Genomic DNA, 12,371 nt, shown 5'->3' with positions numbered 1-12,371 from the left:
TCAGCTGCTCTGCTGCTTCTGCAAAGCTGTGAAACTGGGGAGACTGGCTGGGAAGAGAAGTACCCAAATTTATTTTAAAATTAACTGTGACTACTCAATTCAGTGACACCCGTTTGACCTGTGCAAGGAGATATTTTAGAATGATAACCCACAGAATTCTCCCACTATTCCCATGATCGGTCTCTGTTTGTTTCTCCCTCAGGTATTGCCTAGCAGAAAACCATGGGCAATTTCAAAGGGCATGCCCTCCCTGGAAGCTTTTTCCTTCTCTTTGGCTTGTGGTGGTCAGTGAAGTATCCACTGAAGTACGCCTGTCGAAAGAACAAGAACGCTTGCTACCTTGGTTCCAGGGCAGGATTCCAGCGCCTGGAGTTTGTGGAGGGCATCATCAAAGCTGTCTTTGCCCTCATTGGTAAGTGAGGTGGACTAAGGGCAGCCTGTGCCTTCCAACACTTTTTGCTTTAAATTTTGTTCTCTGATAAATTGAATCTCCTTTTGTTCTGCTCTTTTGCCCTTTAACCACTGAGAAGTGGTGGGGCTGCTGCTGCTGGTAATTACCCAGCTGTGGCCATAACGTGGTTTCCATCCTCAGTGCTCTTCTGGAGCTTCTGTGAGGTCTCCTGACCACTCTTGACCACTTGACTGCTCCTGACCACATCTCAGTGTTCATGTACTGTTCCCTGTTCAGGGAGGGAGACAAGATATTTTGGCAAGGGAATCCCATGTGCATTCTTAGGAGCGCCAGACTATGAAGGTGTTGCTTTTCTATTTTGAATTCAACCATCTCAGATGTTGGAAGCCTCCACTGATTTATTGATAAAATGTGTAAATGATGCAGATGATTTTTTTTGATTAATCTCAGTCAAAAGTGAAAATATTCATGCAAAAAGACTGAACTCCAGATCTTATTGCTGCAGGACTGTTGTGATGGGGCGTGGGGAGTTGTTTGTGTCCAGGCCTGGTGCAAACCCACTGGGATGGTTCTGGGAGCTGTGTAGCTGGCTGAAAGTGTTTAGTTCTTGTTTACATCCTGGCAGGCTGTGTGGTAGTGATTTGGCTTTAGAGGGTAAGTAAACTAAACAACAGGGGATCTGAGGAGCTCAGCACCTGCAGCTCAAGTTGAAAAATAGCTAAATTTTAAGCATTTTTGCACTTCTACATTCTATTTGTCTGCTCTTCTTTAGATGCCCAGAGTTGCCTCATTTCTAATCAAGTTGCAGGCTGTGACAAAGTCTTGTTCTTGCTTTTACTTCTTCTCTGTTAAGATATATCAGCACTGACGGGATATTGTGTCTACAGTTTTATCATTAAAAGATGATAAAAATCTAAATAATAGCATTCATTTTGAGGCATGATTGTGGACACCTTTCCTACAAATCTCCCAGTCTGTGGCTAGAGGTAGTTTGGCAATTAAAACATTTAAGTACTGTTTTTATTTTCACTTTGAAACCACAAATTCTTATTTTAACATATGGAAATTCCGATACAAATCAAAAGTATGGAAAAACCGCTTGGCTAAGACAGACAGTAAAGGCATCAGGAGTAAAACCTGCTGATTCCATGTTAAGAAAACTGGAAATAAAGGTGGAACCACACTGCACTTGCTCTTACAGCATATCTACTTTTACAGCAGGATGCTGGTCTATGGTTTATAAACAATGTAATCAGCTTTTAAGTTTTAAAAGCAGAACAACTTTTAAACCCTTCCCAAACTTCATCGATCATCTAAAGCATTTAAAAGCACTTTTCCCTTGCTGGAGTACCTCAGCTAGTTAGCAAAACACTGAGGGGCCAAGGTAAGGGAGAGAGTGGGGCAGTGATTCAAATACAAACTCCCTGTACATTCCCATGGGACTTCTAATACCTCTGCACGGTGAAGGGGTTTCCTTTTATGGCTTTAGGGGAAAGATCCCCTTTGAATTATGGGTCTGAACTCTGTCATCCTGCATGTGGCAGGGCACTGAAATGGTAAATCTTTCTTTTGGAGATTTAGCGTGTGTTATGCTCGTGTTTGAACCATTGGAGAAGGCGGCTGAAAATTTTGGTCAGAGGACTACTACAATAACAATTGCTTAAAAGAACAAAAAGCAGCACAGAATAAGCTGTTTTCATTTTCATTGCTGGAAACTGCAAGATGCAAATAGTTCCACCAGGAGTGGAGCTGAGGCCTGATTTCCCCTGGCTCTCCACTCTCCAGATTATGTGGATGCTAAAACCCCAAACCTACTGTCATTATTCTGCATGGGGATGCACTGCTGCCTCTACTGTTTGTGTAAAGACTTGCCATCACTTTGTACCTTCAGCACCAGGACAAATGGGTTTTCTTCTTGTTTCCTGCACAGGGATGGTGGCTGAGCAGTTTGTTCCTGATGGGCCTCACCTGAAGCTGTACAACTACGAGAAGCAGCACTGGGACCACTTGATGAACTGGCAGCATGCCACCATGTACCTCTTCTACGGCATCTCGGGGCTGGTGGACATCGTGGCTCACGGGACCAACGCGCTGCCGGCGGCCATGGACAGGATGATGCTTTCCTTGGCAGTCTTCATTGAAGGTCAGGTTCCCTCTCCCTGCAGGGGTCTGCATGAATCCTGTTAGGAAAATTACTCCACAAACACCAGAGGTTTGTGTCCAAAAAGGAGACAGAGGAGTAATTTTTTGGCTTTATTTGAATAAAGGGAGAGGCCATGGGGCATTCCCCTGGGATCTCTCAGATTTTTGGAGGACACAGCCTCCTTTTTATCCTAATTTCCTGGGCACATTTCCCTCTCTTTTTCCCCATTGCCTGAGGTACTGGAGAGGTACAGACTCCCCAATACACCTGATACCAAAGATTTCCCTCTAATGTATAACCCTCCCTTTTAATTTTTAATTCTTATAGAATTTAGGGGTTTTTCTTCCCCATTATTTCTTTCATCTTTCAATGTCTAATTTCATTTATCAGCAAACCTAAAGTTTACTTGTAAAAGCAAATATCTTTTTCCATTCATCAGTCAGTGGAATCCTTCCCATTGTTTCTTTTATCTCCCAGTGCTAGTTTTATCTACCAGCAGACCCACAGCTCGTTTGTAAAGGCAAATCTGCTATTCCTCTCACTTTGGATGGCTATAGATCATTGCTCTGTGTCTTGGTTTGGAAAGACAGATGCCTGCTAAGGCAGGAGCCTCCCCTGAAATGGAAAATGTAAACTCCCTCCCTCTGAATTGTTATAAATTTTAAATTAGGGGGGCTCTCAGGCAAAAATATGGGAGCAGGAAGAGCAGTTCTTTATTAGGGAAGAAAATAAACAGATAAAAACAACAATGCAGCAACACAAAACAACACTGACAGAGTCAGAACTCAACCTGACACCCTGTGGGTCAGGGTGTTGGCAGCAGTCCAATTGGAATTGTAGCTGCAGCCTCCTGGAGTGTCAGGTGTGGTTCTGTTGGAGCAGGGATCCTGTAGAAGGGTGTAGTCTTCCTCTGAAGATCCAGTGGAAGAGGCAGCTGCTCCTCTGGGAAATCCAGTGGAAAAGGCTGTTCTGGTGTTCCAGAACCTCAAGGTTATATCTGGGTAGGAATGCTTGGCTCTCTCCTCTGGGCAGAGCATCTCCCAGTGGGATGCTGTAGTTCTTATCAGCCATGCAGTGGCATTCAATAGCCTGTTATCAGCAGGTGTCTCCCGGGAGGGAGGATTGGGTGTGGAAGAGATAAGGAAAACTGCCCACTTAACAGAAGACAGCTGCCATACAGATGGCAAATAGAATACAATTTGCTTGGCCATCCAGGACAGTCTGGGAATCTCAAATCAGCCTCGCAGAATGACCCTCTGGGAGCTGCTTGTTTCACTCCCTGAAACACTACAAGGAGATCACAAAAAGATCAGTCTTGGCTCTCCTTACACTGCTCAGATCCTGATCCTGCATTGCAGAGGTGTATCTTAGCTTTCCTACCAGCAATGTTGTGGAAATGGCAGCAAAGGCCTGTTTTGGGTAAGTGCTCGGTAGCTCAGGCACGTGTTTGATGTAGGAGCTGACGTGGTGCACAACTGGTTAGCTAAAGCCAGTGTGAGTGAAGGTGATACTGGCAGAAAGAGAAATGCCAGAAACGTTTCACTGTTATCTAAAAGGAGGTGCAGGGAAATTGCAAAGGAAGAAATGATCTCAAACTGATCACAATTTATTCCAGGTTTTCTCTTCTGCTACCATCTTCATGGGAGAGCCATGCTGGATGTCCATGTTCATCAGTTACTGCTATTTGCTATCTTTGGAGCTGCTGCCTGCATATTTTTGGAAGTTTTTTTCCGTGGCAGTATTGTGCTGGAGATGCTCCGTACAAGCCTCTGCATATTACAGGGCAGCTGGTTCTGGCAGGTAAGCGACTTTTCTGCCTTTGGCATTTCTTCCTCACCAAAATTGGTCATTTAACCCTTTGCAGATGTTTCACAGGTTATGTATATGCCTTTTAAACACAGACCTCAAAAGACTTACAGAAAATAAGTTCCTTTAAAGAGATACAGAAAAGAATTATTCCTTTTAAGAGATAAAAGTATTTCTCAGAGCCATTTTACAGAAGAAGAAGAAGAAGCAGCTGTTTTACTTCAAGTGCCTTTTATCTGAATCAATAAAGAAGCTAAAGTGTTTTTCTTGAGTTCTCCATATTACAGAGCTCTCTGATCCCTGTAACATCCTGTTCCCATTTTGCCAGCCAAGTGGCAGTGATTTTAGAGCATGGAAATATATGTTGTTCTTTATAAAGAGAGGCTCTACTGTCAGCTGCTGGAGCAGTGAGTAGTAGTGTAGTACTAGACAGGAGAGGCAAAGGCCTCATTGACATTGCCAGGTTCAAAAGGTATTTAAGTTACAGATTCTCATTAGGAGACTGGATGGTGTAAAGCCTCCTGCTCTTCTAGTGCTCTGGGAGCTGAGCAGAAAAAAGAGCAGCCAAAACTTTGATAGTTCAGGGATGTGGCTCCTGAAAGGACTCTTCAAAATGCAGCTTCCGTGCCCTCAGTTACTTGTGAGTCTATCCAATGACAGATATTTGACAGTGACTCTGCTGTCAGAACAGGGGACAGATTTAAGGAGCTGCTAGGAGTTTGTAACAGAAATAGGAGAGCTGGTGCTGATGTGTGTTTCATCTTATAGTGGGGAATTGAGGTCACTCCAATGATTTTTCCTTCCGGCATGTCTAGACTGGCTTCCCTTTTTTCTGTGCTGGCCAGACAAGATGAATAAAAATGTTTGCTGTTTCTTAGGAAAACTGGACACTCAGCACCAAATCAAATATTTAAATGCTTTCTCTGGCATGGAGACAGACCTCAGAACTGGCTGTATTTTTCTATAAGTGAACTCAAGAATGTGATGCTACAGCACTTGCTGTTTCATTTTCTTGTTTTATTTTCTTGTTTGCAAACTTCCAGCCTGTGATTTAAGAAGCTTTAAACAGGAGGAATAGATGCAACCATTTATTCATTGTTTTCTGCCTAATCTAATTTTAGAACAGATTATTTCTTTAGCTCTAGAGACAATGTGGGTTTTGTTTCAAAGTAAAAATTGAAGTACTAAAAATAGAAGAAATTTAAGTGTGGCTTTTTTCACACCCGCATCAGACTTCAACCATCTGTGTGACTGAAAACCACACACTGGCTGCAGCACAGGAAATTTGTAAAAGGTAAAGGGACTTTCTTTCTGCATCATCAACACCCTCATTCATTGAATTCTCTGCATGGAAATGCAAAATTCACTCCCCTCCTTCTTCTTCTCCTCTTCCCAGTTTCTAAATTCCCAGCTAAACTGCTGAGTGAGGACTTTGAATAGTACTGAGCAGTGCAGAGCCTTGGTGTTTGTCATGCAAACCCTGCATAGCCACAGGATTAACCATTTTCCCATTTAATGCACAAATATGAATCTGATCTTTCCCAGCTCTGAGTAAATGAATCAGCTATGTATTCCACATGAACTTACAGTCTTGCATGAGGAAGCTCCATTTTTATTCAGTTTCTGACCTTTCCCTTGGATGGCCCAGAAGAAATAGGACTGTGTCTCCCCTTTATTTGTTCATTGATTATTCATCTTCCCAGCCATGTAATGCATTCCCAGGCACTGCTGGGAAGAAGGGAGGCAGTGCAAATGGCCAGGCAGGTTTTCTGAGCCATGAGGTGATTTCAGTTCAGAGCACAGAGGGCTGAGCACCAGCCCCTCTCCTTACAGTGCATAACTGTGATGGTTGCAGGGCTGGGCTGTTGGGCAGCTCCTTCATTTTCTGGGCAAGAGCAGTGGGACTGTCCCTTTATCTTCAAAGGCATTTTTGCACAGAGCTGTTTAAAGTGTTCCATCACACCTGAGACTGACTACAATTTTTATTTTTAATAGTAAACACAAAGTAAGCAACACCATAAGAAAATTAAATGTCTGCCTTGTGATGGGTAGCATAAAACAGGATATGGCACAGGATGCTCATCAAATGACATGTTCTAAATCTCTTTTATTTTATTACAGATTGGCTTTGTGCTTTATCCTCCAAATGGAAGCCCAGAGTGGAATCAGACAGATCACACTAACATGATGTTCCTGACCATGTGCTACTGCTGGCATTATGCTTTTGCTTTTCTTATACTTGCAGTGAATTACACAATTGTCAGCTGGTAAGTTACTTGAAGCACTGAAACTTTGGTGACTTGTCTATGTAGTCTATTAGGAGGTTTATTTTAGAAAAGTTTCGCTGGCAAATGATAAGGTTTCTATGAAGTAAGTAATTGTCTTGCAAGGTAAAATAAAAATAATTATTAGTAATCAATGAAAAGCACATGACATTGCTTCAGTAAAAAGGGGGAAAAATGCATCCATAAATACAGCTCTGATAGCATAGCATAATGCTTCTCACATAAAATGAGCATCAATAGTCTTCCACATTTTAAGTGCATATAAAGTCAGAAGTAGGAGATTTTTTTACCTGCACACTCCAGCTGCTCATCTCTGCTAATTTTAAGTGGCTTAGAGAGCAGGCTTCCTGACTTCACTGTGAAGATTATTACACAGAACTCCTTGCTAGAAATTTCCTGTGATCAAACCTGGTTTCTTTTTCACTGGTCATTTTCACTCCCTAATTGTCTAGAGTTAGCCCTTTTCCTCGCTGCCCAGTGCTAATTCTGACAAAATTCCAGCTGCAGTGTTAATTTGGCTGTAAAAATGCCTCTGCCATCAGATCACAGAATATGATCAACTTCTGTCCACAGGACCTTACCAAGGTTCTCCTGCAGTGTCCTAGACATGCTTCTCACCCCTTGCTATGTCCCTACCATCCCAATAGCCCTATTTAATCATGGTAAATACAGAGTTCTTCCAGTCTTGATTGCACTGAGGCACCAGTTCTTTTTGTGTCTCAGTCTGAAAGGCACCAGCACTCGAGGCTGGGTAACTTCTTTGCTGTATAAAGAGGGGCAGCTCTTGAGAAGGTGGCAGCAATCTCAGGTCCCTTCTGATGCTGGGACCAGTGGCTGCTGCTGCAGCCTCAGATGAAGCCTCAGAGAAGGCTGATCATGGCACACTGGCAGAGTTCCCCTCTGAGGGTAGTTTGGCCAGACTCTTTCTCACAGCTTTATGGTCCCTTCCCAAGTGTGCGCAGCTCCTGCATGACACTAAACCTTCTGGAGGGTTCACTGAGGTGTGTTTGAAGTGCTCTGGGATATGGCCATAGGAACAAGAGCTTGCAAGCTGTACAGTCAGGACAGATCAGTAAAGGCAGCACTTCCTAACCACAGAATCACAGAATGAGTCATCCTAACTCGATGATTGTGGGAACCCAGGAAATTCCTCTGGCTGCCCTGGAGGGCTCGAGACCCTGGCAGGGGGCTCAGAGACCTTGGCACAGAGCCCAAGACCCCTGTGCCTTTGATTTAGCCCTTGGAAAAAACATATAGGATTATATTGTAATCCTTATATGAAGGATTACAAGCCACAAAAGTTTAAGTAGAATGATAGTGAATTTATCAAGGTGAAAAATAGATTTTTTGGGGTTTTTAGAATGGGGGTTCAGGGGGCAAGATGGAGGAATCTGGGCATGTCCAGCCTTTCTCCTTTTTCTTCTTGGCCTCCATCTTCTGCTGTGATGGTGACACTTTTAGATTGGTTTAGAGTAGAAGCTCACTGTCTAACATAGGTGATAGGTATTGGAGAGTAATTGTAAATACTGTACATATAGTTTTTAGTATAAAAAGATAACATGGCCCTAGGGTAGGCAGAGTGCCTTTGTCTGTCTTGCTGAGTGACCTTTGTAGATAAGGAACAATAAATTTTGTAGATAAGGAACAATAAACAACATTGAGACTGAGAACTGAAGAGCCCTGACCCCTTCTTTGACCACTGGGCTGGGAAAAGAGACTTTCTAACCTATCTTGGGGTCACTGTGACCAGAGAGAGACCCTGAGAGCTGATGAGATACCAGAGTTAAGCAGGATTTTACCATGTAAAAAATGATCAGATGAGCTTTTGAGTTACCATTGACATCTTTTTTTGTTGTTTCCAGGGCGGTCCGTTCGAAGGTTAAGCAGTCCCAGTCCATGGAAATGGGTTTACTGAAAACATCTGAACGAGACCATGAGTCAGATGAAGAAATTTAGCATGAGTATGTCTTGACCAGTTTGCCCACTCCAACCATTAGGCTAATTGATACCTCATTTCTACATTTTTTTTTTGCCATCTTATCCATTCTTTACTATGACTGGCTTTGCAAATATCAATCCCCTTAAAGGTCTACATCTACAAAGTTGTTTGGGTTTTTTTTTTTTTTTTTTGTTTTTGTTTTTTGTGAAGAGTAAGCTTGATATTGATTCGTGGTGGTTGCACTAGTGCATTGCTTCACACAAAATCAGACTAGTATTAGACAGACTTGATGTGGATGAGGTGGCACAGTGAAGTCTGTATGTTTGCCTTATTAAAAGCTAAGCTAAATGTTTTTCAGCCACTGCTGGAAATGAAGTTTCCATAATCAGGGTGTCTAAATAGGTGTGTTGGTTGCCCTGCAAGTACCTGTGGATAAATAACTGTGCAGACCTGGATAACAGTAGAACAAGAGAAAGAAACCACAGTCTTGCAGCTGTTCTGTGTAACAATTTTGTGTCTCTCCTTGTGGCTTTATGTTAAACAGGAAGAACTTCTCACTGTGAACCCACTGAGTGGTTCACTGAAGAGTGTGCAGTGTGTTTTCCCCCCCAGAGACACCACCAAACCTGGCAGGAGGACCAAAGATGTGTATGGTGATCAAAACCCAGTGTGGTTGTTTGTGCTTGTGCCTAGACAGTCCTGTCTCTTTGCTCTCCTTTGACTTTTCAAGGCAGTGAAAGTGACCCTGCCTTCCCTGGAACAATTTCTTTTCCAGAAAGGCTGAGGGGTGTCCAGTCAGGCAGCACCTAACTGCAAAACCAGTTTCTTTCCCAAAGCTATTTCCTTTGCTCAGGTGGAATTTGGTGGTTTTCTGCAGGATTCAGAGCAGACATGTGACCCACCACCTGAGTCAGGAGTGGGTAATTCCGCTCTGTGGGCAGGATGAGATGGTTTTGCATCCCTTTCCCTGTATCACCCTTCAGTCACCAGGCAGCCTGCACAGTGCTGCACAGTGAGCAGGGAGAGGGCAGATGTTGTCTTCTCAGTAGCTCCATACCCAGCTGCCAACATCAGTGAGAGAATTGAAAAATTAATAACACCACTTTTAATTGCATTCATTTGCTCCATGCAAACTGACCTAGTTAAAAGCATAGTGGTCATTACCAATGGCAGCAAAATGATTGCTTAAAAAAGCTAGCTAATAATATAGTTTGTACCTCAGAGGGATCCCAAGACCCAAAAAATCCTTCTTTACCTTCAATACAGTATAAATATTTACTTCACTTTTAAGATCTACCTTTTATCTCCCCTTTTTCAAGGAGAACCTTTCTAAGCTGCACGTGCTGTTAATGTTGCATTTTACTCTGTCAGTTTTGTCAGTGCCTTTCTAAAATCAGTGGTGTTGTTTATTCTGAAGGAGATCATCAGAAACTGCTTTGCTTCTCAGAGGCAGGACCAATGCAAACTGCAAACTTCACTGCTTTTCTTGATAAATACATTTAATACCGTGTAAATATTAAGGTGCTGCATCTCTAAACCAAAGAGATAACCTGAGCAGGATGAAGAGCACAATAAACTGTCTGAGCTTTTGTATGTCTTCTTAGAAGACTTCAGTTGTTAATTTTAAAAATAATTTTAGGTGTTTGCCAAGTATTGTGAAGTAACACCTGTAACCAGGTGTCAGATTATCCAGATGAATCTTAGGGAAGCAAAAGTAGATGGCTCTCATTCGTTTCTACATTTACAAATGTCAAGGAGGAAATTGCACATTGCTAGCCAAAGATCACTGCTTTCCTTAGTAATTCTTGGCCCTTTTCCAATGCCTTTCTCTGAGGGCTCTTGGAGATTTTGGCAAACTTTAGTAAAGCCTGTCACAAACCTTAGTAAAGCCCGGGACATTCTTGTAAGATAGGTATTGGTATGGTATATTTGTAGCTCTGTGTCTCAGCTTTACAGTGGTCTTACTACAAACTCTGAAATAATTCTATTTACTCCACTCTGCAAATCTAAGACTGGAGTTTGGTTACTGTGGTTCCATTAAAATCAGATTTTCTGTAGAAGGAAGATCCAGGGCTTCCCTGAGGAGCTTGCCTGTTACTTGCAGCAGGGATACATTTGCCAAGTGTATTCCTGTTTGGATCTTACCTTCATTGCACCACATCACAGTTGTCTCTAAATTGTGGGGATTTTTTTTTTAAGGGCAGATCCTTTTTCCTGTTAGAATGGTTGAGCTACAAAGCTTCTGTAGTGCTGGGCAGAGAAGACAATGGCTGTGCATCAAAGAGAACTTGGGGATTATTACAGAAGTCTGTTACAATTTTAAAATCAATTGATGAAGTGAACCTCACGGGCCAGCTGTGCACATGGAAGGTGCTTAGCAAAATCTCCTTTTGAAAACAATTCCCTGCTTTTACAGAAGCAAAAAGTGACAGTACTTGAACTCATTGGACAGAGAGTGGCTGCCTGATGCTGCTCCTCCCGTGGGGAGGAGCTGGGGACTCTGGCTCTGTCCTTTTCCAGCAGTGGCTGTAGAGCTGGCTCTTTTTGGGGAAAAACTGAGCAGGATTTGGCCTGCTGAGAGGTATCACCTGCACCTCCCTCTGTGTCCCTGCTGTGAATCTCCTGTAAATGACACAGAACTGGAGGAATAAGCCCAACACACATCTGCTGGTTTTGGTGCAACCCTGCTTAGCAAAGACACCTCTAAAGAAGCCCAGACTGGAGGCTGATGCAGTCTGACCCAGAACTGTAGGGCAGGCTTTGTGCAAAAGGCTCTCTCCTCACATTAGGAGATATGGCACTGCATCATCAAGCTTGGAGAAATGCAAGGAAAAACAGATCCTGAAGTCTCAAAGAAACAGTAGGTTTTGGAATTTAATTTTTAATACTTACAGTACATGGAAAGTGAGTGTCATAGCAGGGGTTTGTGCCTGTGACAAGTGCATGGTGCCACAAAGGAGAGGAACACCCTATTTCAGAGCGAGGTTTTGCTACATGGCACACCTGACCCATTCTCCTGTGCTCTAAAGAGATGCCCAGGAACAGTGGGGCATCTACCACAATGAAAAAGGTACAGCCTTCATCATTTCACAAGCAGCAGGTATTGAGTTGAATGAGGGGAGGGAAGTCCAACAAGTTTACAAACACCACTCAGAAAAAGGAAGCTGCTCTCAAGAAAATATAAATTATTTTAAAATATTGGTGCCTTTGAAAAACTATATGTTAGTTTTTATTAGACAAAATACACCTGTAATTTTATTTAAATAAAATGGATTTATTAATGTGAGATGTCTGTCATATTTTCAGGGGAAAAAAAATGTAACCATTTATGGGACAGGATGGGGTGGGATAAACAGGTTACTCTTATAACACATCCAGACATTTGAACATGTTGCAATTTAATTCAAGAAAGGTCAGTACTACCTTGTCATTAGAAACCATGATGTTTGTTCTATTTAAGTTGTTTAAATGTATTATTTAACTGTATTATTTAAATTATTTTTTCTCTTGTAACTAAACATGGCATGAACGAAGAGCAAATGTGACAGCAAGGAATTTGAATCCTCCAGGTTCACTCATCGTTAAAACTTAGGCACTAAAAAACTTCAGTGGATCAAGTTCCTGAATCAGGTACTCTTCCTCAATATGTTTCAGTTCCTCCAAGCAGCAGTTGGGGTAGGATTTGCTGGTACAAAATTTGGTGGAAGAGAACAGAACAGTTTTTTATCCAAAAAGATCTTTGGCATGTGCAGTAGTGGAAGGGAGCCTCACTCCCAGGGACTGAGC

The 12,371-nt window shown here is 42.5% G+C and overlaps 1 protein-coding gene across 2 annotated transcripts; it reads left to right on the top strand.

Moving 5' to 3' along the window:
- Positions 1 to 222: 222 nt before the first annotated feature.
- TMEM45A (transmembrane protein 45A) lies at positions 223 to 11,785 on the top strand (the record flags this gene model as incomplete). Of its 2 annotated transcripts, XM_084227104.1 has the most annotated exons (6): positions 223 to 412; positions 2,343 to 2,555; positions 4,171 to 4,355; positions 6,483 to 6,628; positions 8,509 to 8,607; positions 9,130 to 11,785. In XM_084227104.1, 5 exons carry the CDS (start codon positions 223 to 225, stop codon positions 8,600 to 8,602), a joined length of 828 nt encoding a protein of 275 aa, XP_084083230.1. In that variant the 3' UTR covers positions 8,603 to 8,607; positions 9,130 to 11,785. The 2 variants fall into 2 exon arrangements, with proteins under 2 accessions (XP_084083230.1, XP_084083229.1); XM_084227103.1 differs by having other exon boundaries at positions 8,509 to 11,785.
- Positions 11,786 to 12,371: the final 586 nt, after the last annotated feature.

The sequence above is a fragment of the Fringilla coelebs genome (assembly GCF_963513975.1).
Source record: "Fringilla coelebs genome assembly, chromosome: 2".
Taxonomy (NCBI): Eukaryota; Metazoa; Chordata; class Aves; order Passeriformes; family Fringillidae; genus Fringilla; species Fringilla coelebs.
Note: the sequence above shows the minus strand (reverse complement) of the source record. Positions and strands in the feature narration are given on the sequence as shown.